The sequence below is a fragment of the Pseudoliparis swirei genome, chromosome 2 (genome assembly GCF_029220125.1).
Source record: "Pseudoliparis swirei isolate HS2019 ecotype Mariana Trench chromosome 2, NWPU_hadal_v1, whole genome shotgun sequence".
Classification (NCBI taxonomy): domain Eukaryota; kingdom Metazoa; phylum Chordata; class Actinopteri; order Perciformes; family Liparidae; genus Pseudoliparis; species Pseudoliparis swirei.
The window spans coordinates 15,018,518-15,040,509 of record NC_079389.1 but is presented as its reverse complement, the minus strand read 5'-3'; the positions used below and the strand labels follow the sequence as shown (position 1 = coordinate 15,040,509).

Sequence of the window (21,992 nt, the reverse complement as noted above, 5' to 3'; positions counted from 1 at the left end):
GCTATTCTATTTCTATGGTGGACAAGCATATTTTTTATTTGTGTCGCCTATATATCCTCGCTTCCGGGTTGTGCGTCGCGACACGTCATTACGTCACGCTCAGAAGCTATGGCGCTTCCTGATTGGACTGTAACTCTGGTTGCCACCGCATCCTTTTTCTTTTTCGCTTTTGTATGTGTTCGCCACACACGCAAAGGACACGCACTCTGGAGGAAACTGTTGTGCAAAGTAATGGCCCGCACGGAGAAGCCGCTGTTCCGAATTGCGTGAGTACGACCCGACCTTCCTCGACAGCACCGGATTGTGTCGCCTCCGCGGTGGTCACACGCGCGAGACACAACATTCTTGCCATTCCTAGTAACAGAGGCCCAACAAAACTGTAACATATGCTCACATTATATGTTACTTTGTCAGTCAACCAAAGTAGGCTACGTATGTTGGCCCTGGAATGTGGTCCAAAATATCCACTGTTTTATTCAGCATTCCGCTCCACAGGAGACACCAACATATTTCGACGACGTTTTTCTAATTCTTTTTTTCATGCCAACCAACTAATGTTAGTTGTCAGCTACAAGTTACAATGTTTTTATACTTGGTGCCGTTTCGCGGAACCCTGTTTGCACAATCTAGAACATTGCTATTGTGATTGGTGGTATTTTAATTGAACGCTAAGCCAGTCAACACTTTGTCCACGCCATAGTGGCATATGTTTATAAAGATGGTGACTTGTTGGTGTTATCGTGGGAACACACACCTACACGTACACACGCACACATACACATATATACGTACACACACACACCATGTTTCCTAGCTCTTTGATCTATTTCCCAGGTACACACTGTACACTAAGACCAGACTTGGCTACATGTACTACAAGAGGCAAATGAGGAAAGCCAGAGAACATTACCCTGCTGGACACTCCACAGCTCAGCCCATGGAGATTAACGGTATGCATCGTTCTAGATGTCACTGTTTACTATGTTCATAGTTCAAATGTTCTGAGATATGAGATGCTGAGTGCCCAAAGAAAACAAAGACCCTATTAGCTGGGTCGAACATAGTGCCTATGATTTACAGGATTTACACATTTTATTACCATCAATGCAAAGGTGCGTTCATGTCAGGACACACCATGAGCATTATATATCTTTTAATACTACACTATCATTCTGAATGACATTTGTATTGTTATTGTCCTGAGTAGTTCATTTATACTTGTCTGTCTCCCCACAGGCATCAAAATAGTTCCTATTCCGGTCCTGTCCGACAACTACAGCTACCTTATAATTGACACAGCCTCTAGTGTGGCAGTTGTTGTCGACCCTGCGGACCCCCAAACCGTTCAGGTGAACTCTACTGTCTGTCTGTTATGTGCATGATGTCTCGAAAACACTTAAAAGACCTTGTTTGGTTATATGCTGTGTTCAGATCAATGTTACGATGCAGATAATAACATTTTGCTGCGCAATAACTGTTGCTGCCTTTGTTGCTAGAGGAGATGGATAGCTCGACAACACATTGCCTCGGTCAAACGCCTAATATTCATTTCATTGACATTTTGTAGGTGTACCCCACCTTAAGTGCTGTAAAGTTGTATTTGTATTAATTTGACCTGAAACAGACCAAATATAAAATCTCTCATTATGAGTGTTATATGGCACAATATAAGATGAGATACAGCATGGGTCTCATGGATGCTTTGACAATTGGGTTTATATGACAAATTATTATGACAATAATTAGCATTTTACTCCAGCGTTTGAGTGTCAACAGTTGTGCTGAATGAGTGCGTTTGTGCCTTCTCAGCAGCATCTATCACGAGCACAAAAGTAAAATTGCTAAAGCTATAGTCTGAAATATTTTGCAGCTCAATAGTTTTTTGAAAATGCTGCTAAAGTGTTGTTTGATATGGTGATTAAAGTTGTGACCGCTTCTGGATTTTTTCTTTTTCAGGCAGCTCTTAAAGAAGAGGGAGTGACTTTAGAAGCCATACTCTGTACACACAAGCATTGGTGAGTTGTATAGATGCATGACACGTGTTGTGATGGGCCTTAATGAACCTCATATGACAGGTTATTAGAACTGTATACAGTGTCAAGTGAATATAGGTAAACGTGGTGTTGTCATGCACATAAATGCTGGTGTACCTATTTTAACACGTATTCTACCTAATCCAAAGGAAACACAGACACCAATTTGAATACATTCGAAAGTTACGTGGGATATTCTCTCCAGACTTTATGTTGAATAAAGAGTTTGTGGTTGTTGAGGTCGAGTGTTGATTAAAGGCAATGACACATTTTCTAATGTGTCCACAAAACTGACATGCCTCTGCTTTGTGTTTCCAGGGATCACAGTGGGGGAAACAAAGGGTTAAAAAGGATTCACAGCTCATGCAGAGTTTATGGAAATGCGGCTGATAACATTCCTGGCCTCACGCAGTAAGTTCCTGCTTCCCCACAGAATGAGTCTGACTACTCCATCCACTAATGTGTTTTTTTTAAACGACCTCCGTCCATACGGGCGATTCAGCATCGTTTGCAAAATGGTTTTGGTCCATACTTGCAAGCCGTAAAACAAATATCACATGATTATTCAGGTAGACTGGTGCCAGTGTAAATAAAAAGTAGATTGGTTGCTTAGTTATATGAAATGTGATTGGTATTGCATTAGTCTTTAATAATGAAAGGTTATGCTTTATACTTAAGATCTTCCTCTAAAATCTTCCTTTTTAAACATTTCGTGGAGTTTTGGAAGTTATATTGTTTAGACTTCGTTACAAGTCTGCAGGTCTTACTGCACCACAGCTGCTAGTATAGACAACAAGGCCAGTAAATAGTTAAATTAATCAATCAAGTGTCACGTGACAGTGGCGTGCCCAATCAGGGCAGGACACGTCGTGACTGAAGACCCAAACAAATAGCGAACGCGGGTGTCTCCGTCATCATTTTAATACTTCCACCGTCCACACGAGGAAGTCAACCCCAAAGTGTTTAGACGTATCCGTCTTCGTGAGCGTTTTTTAAACTTTTCGGTACTCTCCGGCGTAGTTGCGGACGCTCAGTGTAAACGTAACGAAAGATGTGAGTTTTCAATTGGAAACGTAGTCGTGTGGAGATGGCCTCGGGCCTGTTCCCTCTGTCAGCACTAGGAGAAGCTGAATGCACGGCGCATTATCGTAGTACGATAAACTGTCAGATTATTCTGTACATCAAGATGTTTTTTATTGATCTATTTTTTGTTCCAAAAAAATCAGTTGACTATGTTTTAGAAATGTACTTCCCAATGCCCCTTTTTAAACTTATTAGGTAATCTGGTCGTCTTAAAAACTCTTCCGTTCCCAGCCCTCTCTCACACAAGGACTCGGTAACAGTCAGCCGGATGCACTTTAAGGCCCTCTTCACTCCTGGACACACAGTGGGCCACATGATCTACCTCCTGGAGAGCCAGGTGGTGGACGCACCCTCCAGCCTCTTCTCTGGTGACCTGGTGTTCCTCTCAGGATGTGGTGAGTCTTAACACGGAGATAATCACATACAACCTACAGTGTGTATCACAGCAACACAGAAAAGACAGAAAAGAAGTGAGACCTCTGTGTTGCTGCTGTTTGATGTGAAGTCACACTGCACATCACATGGGCCTATGATTCACGAAGGAGATGAGGATAATCAGATAATAAGGATGAGGAATTGGCTAGAAATTGTTTGCTAATGCTGAGCTAAAGAGGCATCTGCTCGGTATGGTTAGTGAAAAGAAATCCGGAGGGTGGGACGATATAACTGACTAGACACGCATATGCTGCAATACCCATAAGTGGCCACAACGTGGCCACAATGTCGAGGCAATCAACACTATTTGACACACGAGCATCCTGCGATCAATAGACCAGATCGCTCAACTGGTAGAAACTACCTTTGCACAGTCTTACGATCATTTCATTTCACCTTTTCATATTGAGTTGCCTTTGCAAAAGCCCCAATGCTTTCGGGGTTGATTGCTCACCATGATGGGAGTTTTGCTCTGTCTGCTCTTTGAAAAGACTGTACAATTCTTTTGGATTGTGAGGTTTAAGATTGCAGCAGAGATTTGTGGTGTTTGCATCTTTATTCCCGACTTGTTTATTGCACAGCTGACAAATAACGTTGTTCACATCCTGTGGCTCTCCTTTGTTGTTTGGTTTAAAATATTTAAAGCATTTTCCATTCTCTCTGCTAAGGAGTTCCAAATAGGTCATCAAAGTTGACATTTGTATTAGTAGTTATATTGCACCAAACAATAACATTCCGTGCAATAGTCTTCCACCTTCCCCGCCTCTCTTTCTCAAACACACACACACACACACACACACACACACACACACACACACACATAGTGTGGGACATAGCGTCTTCGTCTCCATAAATGTCTGTTTTTTGTTGTTTGTTTTTAATCTCACAAAATGTTCTGCTTCAATCCATATTTGTTGGCATTTAGCTCTTCAAAAACTAAAGTTTCCCTGCAGTCACTCCTGCATGCACCTGTGCAGCAATCTAAGAGCACCATACATTACGTTTATGAAGCATGGCGAAGGCAACAGGAGGAGAGAGATCGGCCATGCACTCAAGAGCAACATGTCCACTAAACAACGAGCGCAAAGTAATGTGAACATTAATGTGCACATTGTACCTCTTTCTATTTCCATCAAGAAAGCCAATTATTTTTTCATTGCCAAACGCAATGTTGCATAATGTGTGTTCTTAAAAATGCAAGGCACTGTAAATGACTTTAAAGCGTGGCTAATGTTGAATACTTGCCGTGTTTTAATCTCCTTGTTACTCCTTTTGTTATTGTTACTTGTCCCCTGGAGGCTTTAAGGAAGTTAATTATAGGAAAAGTGCAGGTCTTTTAACACATCATTAAAATACAAAATTATTTAAATACAAATGACTACTCCCTCGCGTCTAAAGGGGTCAGCTGAGGTGGTTCGGGCATCTAATCCGGATGCCTCGTGGATATCTCCCTTTAGAGGTTTTCCAGGCACGACCGACTGGGAGGAGACCCCGGGGAAGAAATAAGATGTGATTCCGAGCAATTGAGCAATAAAAAATGTGTACGTACCCCGTTTGCTTAACTGAAATAAAAGCTGTTCTTATTGTTCTCAGGGCGGATGTTTGAAGGCAGCGCCACAACAATGCTGTCGTCTCTGGACACGGTGGCCTCCCTGAGTGATGACACTCTTTTATGGCCCGGTAGGTTTCTGTGTGATTTAGATGTGGCGGTGCTGGTGGTCTGAATGTGTTGCTGTGGCTGCATGTCTGTACTTTATGGACACGCTGCAGAAGTCGAAGTCACAAACAAGGTTGTGTGTCCGCTGGCTGTCCTTCAGGTCACGAGTATGCAGAGGACAACCTCCTGTTTGCGGCCGAAGTCGAGCCGCACAACACGGCCAGAGAAAACAAATGCCAGTGGGTGCTGCAGCAGCGCGGCCAGAGGCTGTGCACGGTGAGCATAATGTACTGCTGTCGTTCTGCCGCTGTGCCACGTCGTTCCAGAGAGGACGCTGTCACCTGGGAAGAAGGGTTTATCACCTGCCTCCAGTGCATGTGTCAGGCTCTCAGTCTGGAGCAGAGCAACGGTTCACTGTCGAGTGCTCTGGCTATCCGGAATTTAGATGAGTTTGTATCTGCCATCTATGCAGCGTGGCACTGGAGGCAGCGTCACCCATCGGTGACGACAATAGACGTTTTTTTTTTTTGCTTGTCGGCAGGAAAAGCTCAGATGTTACCGGTGACATGACCAACGGCCCAGTCAGCTGCGATAGCTTGACAGTGAGGAAGCGCAGACAATACCAGGACTCTGAAACTGAAGCAATGGAAGTCAGCCGTCTCAGTGTTTACCTCGGTGCTTTATAACAACACATTATCAACTCTCGGGGTGCCTCTGGCCTGCTGTGATGCCGCCTCCGTGAATTTTTGACACTGCACAGCCATTAGCTCCAACTGGTTTTGTAGTCAGAAAGGAGAGTTTTACAATAAACGATATGTTGGCAGATTCCCATTAACACGTCAACTCTTTGATTTGGCTGTTTTTAACTTGTGTGAGCACAATGTCCGTTTGGAACGCGTGTTTGTTCGGAGCAGTATGACTGCTTTGCCCCCAACGGCTGCACAGAGCACCAGCATTTGTTTCTTGAAAGTGCACCAACTTCAACACGGCTCTGGGTCCAAAACAAGGCCTCCGACAAGTGTGAAGTGGATCTGATGAACTGTACACGCGTGTCCAGACGTACAGATTCCTTGCTTTACAGTTGGATGATGCTCCCACAGCGCCACCTATTGGCCAAATGAGGAAATGTGACATTTCTTTCAGTTGGTGTATGCAAACGACAGACAGACCGGGAGACAGACGGATATCATTGGCTTAATTAAATGCATAAAATGGAAAGATAAAAGGTGATTTATTGTTCATTCGGAAACGTTTTGCCTGATTTGAATTGGGCTTTGAGTCGGCGGCATTCGCTTGTCGCCCACAGTTGTGTTCCTTAGCTGAGCGCGGGTCAGGTGGTTCAGTGTGGCTGCTGCAGTGAGAAGACGCACATCCATTTTGAGGAGGGCTGCTTCTTTGCTCTTCGTTGTCAGAGTCCCTCCACCATCGGGGAAGAGAGGCAGTACAATCCGTTCCTGCGCAGCCACTCGCCGGATCTCCATCTGGCCCTGGGCGTCCAGCAGTTCCAGGATGAAGACTGGACCCAGTTCCGAGCTCGGGTGCTGGAGGAGCTGCGGAAGCGCAAAGACCTCTTCAACAGGAGGTAGTGTTCGACCGGATGGCCAGCTCGACAACGGAGGAATGAGCTCGCCTGTTCTGGCAAGTGGTACGTTTTTAAAGTAACAGCGAGCGGAGCTACGAGGTGCCGACTGAAAGGTGACACATGTTCAAGGAAAGCCGTTTTGGAAATTCCAAAGGGAGGGAAGTCATTTTTTGACCTTTATCCGAGACCACTAGGAACATAGGCGCAACTTTAATTTTGACATGATACGAATCAATAAGCCCATTACCTCTCCACGTTTATATCGAGTTGATTTTGTGTTGATAGACAGAAGAATGATAAATGATTCCCCTTTAACGTAGAGAACTAAACATGTAGATTTGCACGAGTAGCTTTCTATCGTTTTACAAGTAGTTATGAGCAGATTTCTGGTGCGTGAAAGAATAGGATAGCCGGCTGCCTACTAAGTTTAATTTAGCATGTTGGGTTCTGTATTTCTACTGCATAGTCTGTTGTTGTTTTTTAAGTAATGCATTGTTTTAAAAACCTTTCATGGAGATCTTTGGGAAGCTGGTTTCACATTCACAGTGTTGCTGAGGAGCGATTCACTTCTCCCTGGATGTTGGGACTTTTTGGACTTGAGTATTTAAATGTGAATATTTGTTTTTGTTGTCTTGTTTTCAACAAGGATGGTACGGTTAATCTAACAAATATCACACAGACTTCTTGGTGTTGGCACAATGCACAAGGAAGAGAAGCCTTTCCTGTGAATTGTTGCTGAACCCATGAGCCAGTTGTTTTGTAAGGAGATGTCGCTCACATTCATTATTTTACCATGCTTGTAGTTGGTCTAATAGTTTTTTACCAACAAGTTAACTTTCATTCGAGGTTAAAGGTTCAGCCTTTGTTTGTAGAGGCAGAATAAATACACCACTCAAAGTCGCCCCCTCCTCCTCCGGGTTCAACGACACTAGAAGCGCCCGCCCCCTGACCTGGTTTAGGTTTTTTGTTTTTGTTTTGCCATTTGTGTCCAGACACATTAGAATTATTGTGCATGGCTCTCTGTCAACAGTTTAGGAAATAAAAACACTATAATATATTTTTTATATCACTATACAGAAGGTGGTGATGTGGACCAAATCCCAGATTTGCTGTCTGTTTGGAACGAGCTTTGTCCGCTTGGCGTTTCGCCCAGTTAAATAAATGCGCTTGACATTTCCGCAGCTTCTTCTTGGATGCAAGCTTACGATGTGGCACCTGGTCGCTTCATTTGGCGCCCAGAAAAATCTGAAAAAAGTAAAATAAGAGAATACGTCTTTGCCCTGCTGCACACCTCGAGGGGGTCATACGGTATATATATATATATATATATATTTTTTAGAGGGATTGTTTTGGAGTCGGCACATTGTTTGTGAGGAACATCCTACTCATTCTGCCTTTTTATAACAAATTGTTTCACATTCAGAGTTGTGCTGTTCAAGTCTGTCGCACTGCGAGACCATGAACAACAAGTGTGAAGGATTCGCATTATAATGTATGGGATGGAAATACTGTTGAAGAGATCATTTCTTATGTTAACCCGTAATGGAGATAATAAACATACAGGTGATGTTGAATCAAGCACTCTGTAGAAAAACACTGTTCTGCCATCAATAAAATTTATTATATTTGAGCGAAAGATGGTGATGGACAGATCTCTAATTTTCGTTCTAATATGTGAATACAATGTGAAATAGATTCTGGTACTCACACTTCAGAAGGAATTTTTTTTATAGCCAATTTGGAAACTTGGAAATGTATATTATTAAATATATTGAAGGAGTTGTACTGTGACGATACAATGGATGCAAATGATTTCAGTATAATAAACAATCTTCTTCCCATACACTTTTTTTCTGTTGTCATGTTGTAATAGAAATGTGATGCAGCCTCTGTTTGGGTGGAGACGGACCAGAATGCAAAGGAATAAACCTTTAAACTTCTGAGGAGCTGCGAACACTCCTCAGATTCCTCCGGTGCTCCTGCACTAGTGCGTGTATCAAAGCACCGTGTCCCCTGGTGATTTTTGAATAAAATGTTATTCTGTTTGTTTGATGCCAATTCCCATCTTATTTGCATATGTTTGAGTTATGAATACCACCACATGGGAGACTGTTTTACTGCAGGTTACGTTTTAATGAGGGGAAAATGAAAGTAGACTCCTTCATTAGAGCTGTGTTATTTGTTGTCTTTGTCAGTGTTCAAAACTGACAGCTGAGTTATTTTTCTTATTGCTGTGACTACCCTAAACTCAAACGAGAGAATAACCTACTTTATGCACATGCAGTAGATACTCGGGGAAAAGAAAAAGGTGAAGTGAACTTTCTGTTGACAAAGCAGGGCAATGGTACAGCGCAACAGGCAGTGGGTCCACAGACCAATGGACTATAGATGTCACGTCTTCTGGATAAATCAGAGGGACACTGATGAATGTAATGTAACTAGTAATATATTTAATATTGTTTGAGTTTGTTCTTACCAACATCAGAAGGCCCTTGAAAAGTCAAAACCTATGTTGCACTAAATCCAGTCAGAAGCCAACTTGCATTGAAACTTACAATCACTCAATGCTTTTATAATAAAAAGACAACCACAGACAGAAACTCCTGACAAACACAAACTCAATCTATTATAAAGAAATGTGCAATCAATGTACAATTTACTATGTCGTTTAGGTCAATAATGATACTATTCCCACTGTATTGTTTTTTATTTTTGATGCTGGCTCATAAAGGAACATCATTAAATGAATGATGGCTGAATTCCACTGAGCTGCTTCATTTTGGAGTAATTGTGAATGTTCATAGTCTGAAGTCACACTTGTGCTTCTCTAGCCACATCAAAATGTCTGTTCTGAAAATGGCCTATTATCTATAATCTTTATGTAAGTCAATCATGATCATGACCAACAAGGCCCTCATTAGACTCTTATTACACTCATTTACACATCCCTGCACAACGGTATACTTTAATTACACACATTACATTGCATTCTTTTTGGGATTTTCATATTTTAATGTGAATTTTATTCATACCAATGTACAATGTTTATTGTTAGACAAAAATCCCCAATTAAAATTTGTGTATGTGCAAACATACAATAAACTGTTTGGGCTTCTGAATACTTGTATGATCGGACAAACATATCACTCACAACTATAAGTGGTCATTTCACATCCCATGGGATTGCTTTATATTGTGTTGTAAACTTAGATGTACAAAAATAAAATAAAGCATTCATAAAATATACTTGTTTAATCTGTCTGGTTATTTACAATTTACAATTCCACATACAATGCACTTTAATGTGTTATTCTACAGCGAGACCATGTTTTTTCTTTAATTAGCAAAAACATTGCCATTTTTGTAGAATTCTGTAAGTGCGCAACAGACAGTGACCATATAAACTATGTTTACACGGTTGTCTGGTAGATGTTCAAATAGGGAAACTAACTATGGAGTTGTCTTATAAAAACTATTTAGTTTCAGCATCTCATTCAGCCTTTTATACTATACTCCCCTGTATCCTAAATGATAGCCCTGTCTCCTTATTACTGCCTCTTGTGATGATCATAAGATTCTGCATGTCACTTAAATATCATCTACTAACCAAACAACACGTCGTTGTGATCTCCTTCGCTCCGTTTCATTACGTCACTCCGCTCCGGGTTTTACTTCTGATCTCGGTGACGTCACAAGTAGGAAGTGGATCCGGAAACACTAAACTCGCCCAGCTCGCTGTCAGTCTCCAGGCTGGACTTCTCTCTCTCTCTCTCTCGCGGGTCACAGCTTCTCGGTCAAAATGTTGAAGGCGGTTATTCTAATCGGAGGCCCCCAGAAAGGTGAGAACACGTCTCGTGCTCGTCTGGTTCCCGGTGTCGGCTCGGTCCATGCTGAGCCCAATGATGACCGGCTGAGCCCTCTGACGTGGCATAAACAAGCCTTCAGTGTCTTGTGTTTTATAACAACGACACTTACTGACACGGTGTAAATAACAACACCGCCTCTGTGGGTAACCGTTCCGGAAATAGTTGTATCTATTAACTTGTTATTGTGTCATTTAACTTAAGATACATTATCCCCCGTGAAGATATTACAGGGATTATGTGCAACTTTATTAACGTAACACGCACAGTTGACCACACCCCCAAATATGAAGATGGACATTTAAAATAGCGATTCTAAAAATAAAAAAGAGAGAGAGAGAGGACATGTCGTCATGTATGCTCACGAGATGAACACATAAATAGTGATCTGCATTGTAATCTGATTTGCAGTAATCCCCAATAATGCTTTGCAGGCACGAGGTTCAGGCCGCTGTCATTTGAAGTGCCCAAACCCTTGTTCCCCGTGGCTGGTGTGCCCATGCTGCAGCATCACATCGAAGCTTGTGCCAAGGTGAGTCTCCTTGTTCGGTATCAGGGTTGAGCTTGACATAAATGACATTTAAATTCAGTCCATCTTTACGTGTTGTGATCCAGACCAATGATGAACATCTTTTGTGTTACAAGGTACCGAATATGAAGGAGATTTTGCTCATCGGCTTTTATCAGCCAAATGAACAACTGACCAGGTTTCTGTTCAATGCACAGCAGGAGTTCAAAATTTCCATCAGGTAAACAGCACAGCTCAAAAACAGGTAAACAGCACAGCTCAAAAACAGGTCAACAGCAGAGCTCTTAGCTACGTCACTCAACGAGTACAGGCGAGATAGTTACTTGTATGCAGATCATTTATAGCAATGACTTATAGCTTTCTCATATAAAGGGGGGGGGGGGGGTATGAGACTGCCGCTAAGGTGTTGATTTCATTAAAGACGTTCTCATTGTACGAGAAGGTCAGTTTTTTTTCAGATTTACATTTATTCAGTAAGAATAGACACTGTTTGCAGAGAAATATCAGTTATATGAATTATTATTCTCGACTCAATGTTGGAGTGATGGTACCTTTCTGCCGTGGTTCACCGCCAATGCTGATCGACTGCAGGTCTGCTGTTCTTCCCGACTCTCCACCTCAGGTATCTGCAGGAGTATGCAGCCCTGGGCACAGGAGGGGGAATCTATCACTTCAGAGATCAGATTGTCTCCGGCAGTCCGGAGGCTTTCTTTGTTCTGAATGCTGATGTTTGCGCAGCGTTTCCGCTGGCAGAGATGCTCAGCTTCCAGAAGGAACACGGAGAACCAAACAGCTTTGTGATTCTTGGGACGACGGTGAGAGATCATTCTTCACAATTACTTTCTTTCATGCTCTTCTTAAGAAACACTCCAACAAATTGCGTCTTTCTGTCATTTATTATTTAGCTTTTGGCACGCCGAATATAATGACATATCAGATCTCTGTCTTTCAATGTAAAACATGTATGTGTCCTAATCTTGACTGCCATTCTTCTCCTATCAGGCAAACAGAAAGCAATCCATGAATTACGGCTGTATTGTTGAAAACGAGGACACACATGAGGTATTTCACACTTCCCTATTTTATTTCCTGGAATTGTCACTAATTATTATTCCACCTTTTTGATAACAACTACTACTCTTTATTTTTATTTGTTGATTCAGGTCTTGCATTATGTGGAAAAGCCAAGCACCTTCGTGAGCGATATCATAAACTGCGGCATATACCTCTTCAAGCCAGACATCTTCCAGCATATCGGCGCCATCTTCCAGAAGAACCAACAGGACATGTTGTGAGTTGGACCCCCTGTGGGGGCCTGTGTGGGAATGCGGGTGAATTCCATGTATTCCATTTCTTTGGTTCTCTTCATTTGTCCATTTTTCCTTCCCTTCTCCTCCCTGCCATGATTTCTGTTTGCTCACACAATCATCAGAAATCCATACGATGGGTAAGTCGGTAAATTTAGGCGGCACGGTGTAGTTCTAGAGCACTCGGTGTGAGCTGTCGAAAGACGACCCATGAGGAGTCCGAGTGCACAGGCCGCTTGGTGAATGTTGCCTGTCTTTGCCGAACGATGCACCTTCCGTTGAGCGAGCCGCTTGCTTTAATTAATTAATTGTGTCTTTTGGCAGATTTAATCCTTGAAACGGGCGCTGCATTGTTCTTGCCATTGCAGAGTTAGATGAGAGAATGTATGCCTCTACAGCACAATAATGAACCGCACACCGAAGTGTAACAACTTGATCTAGGTAGTCTTCACATAACCGGTTCTTCAACTAGCTGGCTGTAGCTTCATATTTAATGGACAGCTATGAGAGGGTTATTAATATATAATATACAAGATAACCATATTTGTAGGTTTACAAAAACAAAAGTTTGGTATTATTATTATTGCTTTCGTCACTGTTGTTTCTTTTGGTCGGCTCGCAAAAATGAATTAGAAAGCTTCTGCATTCGGTGAAACTTTAAGTTCCACAGATGCATGTTACGTTGTGAATTCTTGCTTCATTTTGAGTTGCTCCACTTCCAGCGGTGCTTTTCGTCTGAACATTAGAGAACGCATCTTTTATGATCACGGCCTAAATATGCATGTGGACGGACAGCGGCCTGGTCACTCACTGATGGGATGAATCACACATTTGGGATTAAAACATGGATTTTTATTTGATCATATTTTTGAAGATTGTCCTCCTTTTTTTTCTTTCTCACTTCTTTGAAAAAAATGTTTGAATGTTCACTATGGTGTCGTAGATCTACCATTGGGCACCACAAGGACACCTGACATGTTTCAGAAGGTTAAACAACACTGCTTAATTCACCTGCTCACATCAATAGCACTTAAATCAAGCTGGGCACTGCATCAGCACAATTATTAAACACATGAGAGATACTTGAGAGAGATGAGATGGTTGTACTGCGTAGTCTCTAGGGGAGCACTTTGCCTCAAACCACATCCCCTCCTTTTTGGTAAAACATCGATGCAATCCTTTAAAATATTCTTTTCATCAATATTTAACACTGTTTCATCTTGGGGCTCTCACAATACACCATGCCAGAGACCCTGATTTAATATGGAACGCATACACTCCCCCTCCTTAAGTTTTGGATCACTACTAGGTAATCAGCTTTGGTAGCCCAGCACTGACGCCATCAAAGTTCGTATCATTGATGCATTTTCACTCACTCCTCTGATTTAATTCTCGGGGCTGGATTGCAGGGCTTTGTCTTTAAGGAACACTTTAGAGTTTCTGGTGCCACTGTACAAGTGGGGTAAAGAGAGATCAAACACTTGTTTTCATTACTGGCACACACAAAAAAGACACACTGTTTATTTAAATTGTTCATTTCATAATTGGGGAGACCGGGGAAGTCATAAAGACATACAGTGGGTTGTTGTTCGGGACGTCTTCGCTGTGAAGGGAGAACCCTTGTCTGCCGTGTCTTATTCGTATTTAGGTGATCATATTGTATCAGCACTTTAGAGGAATCATGGGGCTTTATTTTTTTGCAAAGTAATGTTTCACTAAATTTAGTAGAAAGAACATATTGATTTTAGTCACAACCAAACCCTGATAGAATTTTTAAAAAATCAGTTTATAGTATATTTTTTCAGTTTATAACCCAACTTTCTTTTGGCTTTCATTCTAACCCCTAACTTTGTTTACATGATTGTATTAAAAATAAACAAATGAGGCCCCCTTGCGCTGGTTTGTGACTGCCGTGATGATGGCCTGTCTCTTGCAGAGAGGAGCCGACCAACGGCTGGCACCGAGCAGCGGTCATCCGGCTGGAGCAGGACATCTTCACTGCCCTGGCAGGACGGGGGAAACTCTACGTGTATAAGACCCTCGTCTTCTGGAGCCAGATTAAATCTGCAGGGTGAGTGCACATGCCAAGAATACAATGTACCCTGTATCCCAAAGGTGGGAGGAGAAGAGGCATTGTACATGCATATTGGCTCGAAAAGTATTTAAAAAGAAATTGGTGTGTTCAGATTGAACACAGTTTGACACTATTTGGTATTCTTTTTAAAACCTTTAACATTGAAAACATTACGCTTGAACCAACACCATATAATACTACCATTAAAACCATACAATACTGCCATAATACAAAAGAGACTGCGATATAGTGATAGCATATTCAAAAAGCCCTTTATTGGTAATCTCTCTCTAGGTCTGCAATTTATGCCAGTCGGTTGTACCTCAACCAGTATCACACAACTCACCCCGAAAGACTTGCATCAAACAAAGAGGGAGGGCCCAAAATAAGTGGTAAGATGTATTCAAGTTCTGTAGATTTAGTTCTTTTCTAATATTGGAGACAAATGTATTCCTAATTGATCTCATCTCCCTAGGTAATGTCTATATCCATCCCACAGCCAACATCGACCCCACGGCCATGGTAAGCAGCCTTCCCTCTTGTACCCGACGCCATGAAGCTTAACGAGTGCCTTTTTAAGATGCCACTCTTTTTATATGCTGCTGTTATTTGAGGGGGAAGTGAAATAAAGGCCTATATTACTTTGCTGTTTCCGCTGTTGATACAGTTGGGTCCCAACGTCTCGATTGGCACTGGAGTGACTATTGGTGCTGGGGTCAGAATTCGAGAATCCATCATCCTTCACGGTGCAACACTCCAGGTGAGCCCCTGTAAAGAAGGACCCGCCAGGGCTCGTTGCAACACAGAAATGAATGAATAAAAGCCCCATTTTCAACCTATTGTCACATAATTAGGTGAACTAACTGTTACGGTCAAGCTTTTGTTAAATAGGAGTGGCCATTGCTGAACATATATACTCTCTCTCACATAATAACCTTCAAGTTTGGAATTTAATAGGAACTTAAAACTGAGTACGCGGAAATGTCCCATCCCCAAAAAATCTGCCCTTCCACTGCTGGGGACATCCTAACATTTTATTAGAAACATTAACCACACTTCAACAGTGACGGTGTCTCTGATTTATCTGTCCGCTCTTCTGTCACACTAGAAATATGATCTGCCTGTTCCTCTCACAAAGATGTCATTTTTAACGATTTGGGCCCTGCCATAAATTAATTCCATGTCTCCAATGATCACTGGGGGCCTCTGAAGTGGATTTCGAGTGCATGTGACTTACTGGCTCTCATTGCATGCTGCCTACAAGGACAATTTGTTCATGGAACTAAACAGTACTTCTAATATATCCACTACTTGGGTTCCAACGGAAAATGTAAGTACTTTGATTTGGCCACACTCAGTTTTTCATTTGGAGGAATAGTATATAACACTGTTATGAACACAGCTGGGATCCAAATGCAGTACATGGTGGTGGTAAGAGAGTTTTATTGGAACTGTATGGAGGATCAGGATGAAAGGCTTATTAATTAGAAGGGGAATCTGGTGCCAGCGGAGAGGAATGGAGATGATGGAGACTGGGATTGCGACTGGGACTAGTGCGATGAGGGGAAAGTGTGGCAAGCAGAGGTAGCTTGGAAGCTAGTGGATTTCTGGCTGGCTGGGAGAGAGCCGAGCAAGACGGACCGGTGGGCGATGCTACCGAGGCACAGGAGGAACTGGTTACTGATGCGAAACACGGGGAAAAAAGCTAAATCGCTGGGAATATAAATCTCAAGTTGGCCTTTAAGTGTAGCTGACACTGAGTTTGAAACGGAATTCTGACGAGGAGCATTTGAAGAACCGGGGGAGATGTACTGCTGAGCTGGCGTTGAGCTGACTGCAGTAGCCGGGAGAGGGAGGAAGGAGAACCACGCCAACAGGCAGACACAAAACAGGCAGAGGGGCGAGCACTGGAAACACTGGGAAACGCCAGGGGGACTTCTGGGGCTGTGGCTTCTGTGGTACTTCTGGAACCCTTTGATGAAATGAATTTAATTCACAGTTCTCTGCTGAGTGAATGACTTTCAAACACTGTTAAGGCCAGATGTGTATCTGTTGTGTTCCTGGTAGGATCACTGTTGTGTCCTGAACAGCATTGTGGGATGGGACAGCACGATTGGGAAGTGGGCGAGAGTGGAAGGAACTCCAAGTGACCCGAACCCCAATGATCCCTTCGCGAAGATCGACAGCGAGAGCCTCTTCAGAGACGGGAAACTCACTCCCTCAATTACGATTCTTGGTAAGTGGGCTCTGACCCTAAATTGACCTGGCATTCCTCAAATGCATTTTGAAAGATTCATCGGAGTTGTAATTTTCTTTTTGCACATTTAAAAGCTTTTTCTCAGAAAATAAAAATGTGTGTATTAATAAAGGGAATTGCCTGGGCTGGGATCAGGCCCAGCAGCTGTCTTAAGCGTGTACTTAAAGACTAATTTGACATCTGTAAGTGGCATGCATTGGTCTTTACATTTATCTCACAATAAGTGGCACGCATGGCTCAATAGCGCTACAGGAAGCATTATTGGATTCTACAACTGTCCTTGTCTCCATCTTTAGCGTTGAAATTTTTCACCACACTTTCCAGGTGTCCTCGGTCTGAAGAAGAATACTAGAGGATCTTTGTATATTATTGTCTCCATTATAATTTATTTCATTAAAGGATGCTCTTATTAGCCCAAACAGCTATTCTAAACTGTGTGTCAGGTCTTTGTGACGGGGTGAGGCTCAGGCGCAGAGAGACAGGCTGGATGCAATATAAATAACAAAAAAGCACTCTTTAATGAGGCAAAACAGTTTACAAAAAAACAAGGTCCAAAAGGGGCAGGCAGAGGATCGTCGGTCAGGGCAGGCAGGCAGGCAGGATCAGATACGACAGACAGGACGACGGGAAAAAGACACGGAACTAGAGACGACAATCCGACAGCAGACAAGGGAAAGACTGACACAATATATAGGGGGGGAAACACAGGTGTACGACATCAGACAGTAACGAGACAAGAGTGGCTGAGGGCAGGTGCAGGGAATTAAACAATTAAGACAGAGAAGACACAGAGGAGACATAGAACAGGGTGTTACACTGTGGCCGAAACTAAAAGGTACCTTTGGGGGTATCTTTTTCTTAATTCCAAACATACCAGATGTGTAAAGTGCATCACATCCTGCGAACTGAAATGCTTGGACGCATTTCCTCTGTGCTGCACGGACTGAATGCAGCCTTGCTTCTTCTCCTCAGGTTGCAACGTGACCATCCCTTCAGAGGTGATTATCCTCAACTCCATCGTCCTCCCGCACAAAGACCTCAACCGTAGCTTCAAAAACCAAATTATTCTCTAGTTCATCTTCCTCACTCTTCTGTCCACTTACTGTCACCGATGAAGGATGCAGCTGGACGCACGTCGGCACCGCCTCTGAGTTACTGTATATAAGATGTCAGAAATGGCGATGCGGTGCATTTATTAAATAGTTTGGAAAGATAGATTTGTATATATTTGTCCTCTAGCCTCTATGCATCATTGGGTGTCAGCAACATTAGAGAGAGGCGAATCACGCATGTTGATTCACCTTGAAACGTGCTGTCATTCCAGAGTGTTACATTGTTTTTTAAATTAACTTTACCGAACTAAAATGACTGACACAAGTGTAATACATTTGTGATATAATAGTTTGATGTAAAAAAGACACGTTTATAGACCACCACTCTGTGTTTCCTCAAGGGCATCCATGACAACGCGAGTCTCGTTACGTTCGGTGAGAAGAGGAATTATTAGAAAATATAAATCCCTGAGCGACTGACTGGTACATTTTTCGAGGTGATTATTTGTGTGGAGCGCTGATTAAAAATGTTTAGCGTCTTCATTGTTTGTCTCAAATTGACTACCACTAACATATATCAGCAGGATTGAGATTTACTTTGCAATCAAGTAATGTTGCCTTTTTAAAATGTGAACCCAGCAGGGGGCCTTGAGACTCCGCATAAACGGCAACAGCAGATACTTAAATTGTGCATCCGCAATCACTGGAGGAACTGTTCCAATTTATGGATACAGCACATTAACATTTAATTATTAAGCCCTCGAGCACTCATGATCACTTCAGCACTTTTGTTCCAATTATTGCAAAGAGTGTGTCTATTAAGGAGCGATGTACATTGCGACACAGGTACTGCAGCATTATATATTTTAATCATGTCTCCTAACAAACTAGCCTCCAGTGAATGTGGTAAACAAAACAAGTTCATGTACATTATTTTCAAAGATTGTTGATTTGAGGTTTTGCATGTCGGCGCCTGTGTTTTTATTGTTGATGCAGGAGCCCGAGTGCCTCATGCCGTCTCGGGCCCCTCATCAGTGTTCTCTTCCTCTTGGTAGGATGTTCACTGCTCTGCTCCTTTAGGTTTTGTGACGGCTTCCCTGTCTTTCTTTCTTTTTTTAAAGGTTTTCATGGATTTCTTGATTGTTAAATGTGTTTGTTTATTATCATCTGTGGTTACACTGACGCAAAGTGGTGCAAGGCTTTGTCTCGTCGAGCGTAAACAAGACATCTGACGGATAACGGAGGTAAAATGTCACTCATGTAAAATAATAGTACATGTGACACCTGACAGTGAGTATAAAGACACATTCACAATAGTCTTAAGGTAGGAATCTGAAGTCACGAGCTGAGACAAAAATGAAGAAAATGTCATACTTGTATAGTGTTTATTACAAACAACGTTGGACATGATTTAGTTTTTCAAGAAAATTACGAGTCCAGGATGGCAATGAATAGTTTTGAACCAAATAAACCACATAATAAAAGTTTTAAAAAAAACATTTGTGATATTATCTTTTTTGTTGTTGTAAACTGTTCGTGTGTCCTGTGTGTTGCTAAGCATTTGGACAACATGTCAAACTGAGAGCCAATGGACTCGATAAAATGCTTCCAAGACGTTGTATTTTAAGGAAAATTCAAAAACAGATGCACATTGTGTCCCTTGTAGGATTCAATCATGTCTTGCCTTTGATTTACAAACTGGGGTTACTTGCACACGGCACTCTGGGGGGTAATTGGAAAGAAATAGTCAACAAGGCAAAATGAATACATCTTCTTTGCTCATTGATGGTTCAAAATGAATAGATGGTGTCTTTAACAGGGAACATCTGGGAGGCCTGGCAAACACATGATGAAGCAGTTTGGTCTATTTGACACGAGTCCTCATGGCTACAAAACAACTCACAGAACCACACAGTTTGTTTGTTAAAGGGCAGCTGGATCAGACTGATCTATATTGTAGGCGTGAACAGCTCCCATAACCTAGTTATACCAGGAGAGTGTTTAACAGGCGCCAGTCAGTACAATACAACAGGTCTTTAGTAAATGAAGAGTGAGACTCCGCCCACTGTTGAGACTCCGCCCACTCCTCCTCTCTACCTCCATCTGCCTGATGGATCGTGGAGGTCTCCATCGTGGAATATGCCTACTATGAACTATTCATACACTCTGTCATATTCATTGAATGTATTTAATAATAATAATAATAATCATTAAACTCTAAATCTGTCCTTCTGTACACATGACATCTATTGTTCTGTCCATCCTGGAGAGGGATCCTCCTCTGTTGCTCTCCTGCAGGTTTCTTCCCTTTTTTTCCCCCTGAAGGGTTATTTGGGAGTTTTTCCTGGTCCGATGTGAGGTTTTGGGACAGGGATGTCTATGTGTAAAGCACTCCGAGACAAATTTGTAATTTGTGAAAATGGGCTCTACAAATAAACTGAATTGAATTGAATTGAAAGCCAAAGTGTCTTATTAGCCTGTGGAACCTCTCCAGATCCTCTTCATAACAGGAATCTCTGGTGATGAAGACACATGTTCGAGTTATGAGGGCTTCTGTAACTTGAAAGGGCAACGCGGGCACGCAACTCCAGCCATGGTGCTTGTACGTTTCCATACCAGAGGCAGTTTACGAAGCCAGAGCTGTGGGAGGTGTCAGAGTGTGGTCTGACCTACACATCAACATGGGATAATAAGTCAAAGCATGTCAGCAGTGGAACTTTGGGCAACTTAAAGTTTTGTGTCTTGTGGATCCATGGTGCTCCTGGTGGAAGATGCTGGTTGCTGAGCTTTTTTTCAATTGTCTTATTTAAAGGATGAAGTTCCTCTGAAGGCTGTGGAAAAAAAGGGCAAGGAGTATGACCTTTATACTATTTTAATGTGAACTTCTTTTGCGCTTTAGCATTCAGCTCTTCAGATTGCTGCTTTTTTTTCTTCCTCCAACCACTGAAAATATTGAGGTCACTGCTTCACTTGCAAGGCTTAAAAAGATCTCAGCATAAAGGCGTGCAGTAACTCAATGTTGTCTTTGTGCTCGTTTCAAACGGGCTGTGAGAAAGCTGCAGTCCATGTATTCTCCTCTTGAGAGCGAGGTGATCTTAGAATGGCATACAGCTTTTTTTAAACCGCATTCCTCAGCTGATCCCCTTAAGTTTCTCGGTGAAGTCTTTTCTCACATGTAAAGGAAAGGAGATAAGGATCAGGAGAACGAGATCAAACACTATTATAGCTGTCCTAAAAGAAAGAAAACCATAGTTTATTATAGGCCTACTCAAGTCTGAGTGAAGCAAAGGGTTAATCATCCCAGTAGGTCGCTTGTCACACTCCATGACAGGAGATTGAGCTAATTTACTGCATGTCTTCAACAGTAAACACATGTTGCTCCTAGATTACAAGCTTTCAAAGGCACTAAAAATCAACTAGATCTACTTAAATGTGGAGAACGCTGTATAGGACTGCATTCTCAGGAAAGAAGGTCGCATGGAATAAAAAAGATGATATCCGACAATATTATAGGAGGTCAATACTAAATCATTTTAGTAGTCCAGAAACAAACAGACGGCATGACTTGTGTCCATATCTTTCCTTCTTTGGTAAATTCTGCATTTTGCACATGTTCCCATTTGTGATCGTGAACATTCAGGTTAAACGTTTGTTTTTTTAAAGCATGAAGGAACAATCTGAAAGCTTTAAAACCTCACTGGACAAACCAACGTCTGCATTTATTTCATAAATGAACAAGATAAAAACAGTTCATTATTTTCTCCCAGCTGTGTGTGTGTGTGTGTGTGTGTTGGCCAGACAGACTGACTATGGGCAATGGTCGAGGAATGTTTCCAGGTGGAGGGTTTGCATGTCTGTACACTGAGAGGATGACGTCTATCAGAAGTCTAAAGGACTAACAAATGATCTCTCAAATAGAAACTGACTTCTCACACACAGTTCAGATTCATATGGTCAATAAAAATGTCACTTGGCTGTTATGCAATACCAGTGAACAGTAGTGTTGTGCTAAACTGTGCTCTGAAACCCCAAAGAGTGCCAGTTCCCCTGTTTCTCTAAGCGGTGTAAAGCTGTCGTTTGTTTTGTTCCTCATGCAGCAGATGTGCTGTGTTCCAGAAAT

At 42.1% G+C, this 21,992-nt stretch overlaps 2 protein-coding genes across 7 annotated transcripts; both read left to right on the top strand.

Moving 5' to 3' along the window:
* Positions 1 to 108: 108 nt before the first annotated feature.
* pnkd (PNKD metallo-beta-lactamase domain containing) lies at positions 109 to 10,036 on the top strand. Of its 2 annotated transcripts, XR_008833886.1 has the most exons (10): positions 109 to 266; positions 835 to 950; positions 1,237 to 1,349; positions 1,957 to 2,015; positions 2,352 to 2,444; positions 3,348 to 3,511; positions 5,145 to 5,231; positions 5,369 to 5,484; positions 6,621 to 6,853; positions 8,664 to 10,036. XR_008833886.1 is itself a non-coding variant. In XM_056432336.1 (9 exons), exons 1-9 carry the CDS (start codon positions 109 to 111, stop codon positions 6,792 to 6,794), a joined length of 1,080 nt encoding a protein of 359 aa, XP_056288311.1. In that variant the 3' UTR covers positions 6,795 to 10,036. The 2 variants fall into 2 exon arrangements, 1 of the variants encoding a protein (XP_056288311.1); XM_056432336.1 differs by having other exon boundaries at positions 6,621 to 10,036.
* A 488-nt stretch (positions 10,037 to 10,524) lies between these two features.
* On the top strand, positions 10,525 to 19,383 carry gmppaa (GDP-mannose pyrophosphorylase Aa). 5 transcript variants are annotated; one of them, XM_056432294.1, is made up of 13 exons: positions 10,525 to 10,629; positions 11,088 to 11,185; positions 11,299 to 11,402; positions 11,805 to 11,997; positions 12,185 to 12,244; positions 12,346 to 12,473; positions 12,615 to 12,629; positions 14,426 to 14,560; positions 14,858 to 14,955; positions 15,039 to 15,085; positions 15,231 to 15,323; positions 16,631 to 16,799; positions 17,793 to 19,383. In XM_056432294.1, exons 1-13 carry the CDS (start codon positions 10,590 to 10,592, stop codon positions 17,891 to 17,893), a joined length of 1,281 nt encoding a protein of 426 aa, XP_056288269.1. In that variant the 5' UTR covers positions 10,525 to 10,589; the 3' UTR covers positions 17,894 to 19,383. The 5 variants fall into 5 exon arrangements, with proteins under 5 accessions (XP_056288269.1, XP_056288275.1, XP_056288291.1 ...); XM_056432300.1 differs by lacking the exon at positions 12,615 to 12,629; XM_056432316.1 differs by lacking the exons at positions 16,631 to 16,799; positions 17,793 to 19,383 and adding an exon at positions 15,828 to 16,624.
* The last annotated feature ends 2,609 nt before the right edge of the window (positions 19,384 to 21,992 follow it).

What these genes read in the sequence shown, in the direction of transcription:
- pnkd (XM_056432336.1), top strand. Translation starts at nt 109, where the DNA reads ATGGCGCTTCCTGATTGGACTGTAACTCTGGTTGCCACCGCATCCTTT. An exon ending in CGGACCCCCAAACCGTTCAG is followed by an intron (nt 1,350 to 1,956) that starts GTGAACTCTACT and finishes TTTCTTTTTCAG; the next exon opens with GCAGCTCTTAAAGAAGAGGG. An exon ending in TGACACTCTTTTATGGCCCG is followed by an intron (nt 5,232 to 5,368) that starts GTAGGTTTCTGT and finishes GCTGTCCTTCAG; the next exon opens with GTCACGAGTATGCAGAGGAC.
- gmppaa (XM_056432294.1), top strand. Translation starts at nt 10,590, where the DNA reads ATGTTGAAGGCGGTTATTCTAATCGGAGGCCCCCAGAAAG. An exon ending in AGCCAGATTAAATCTGCAGG is followed by an intron (nt 14,561 to 14,857) that starts GTGAGTGCACAT and finishes ATCTCTCTCTAG; the next exon opens with GTCTGCAATTTATGCCAGTC. An exon ending in TCCCTCAATTACGATTCTTG is followed by an intron (nt 16,800 to 17,792) that starts GTAAGTGGGCTC and finishes TCTTCTCCTCAG; the next exon opens with GTTGCAACGTGACCATCCCT.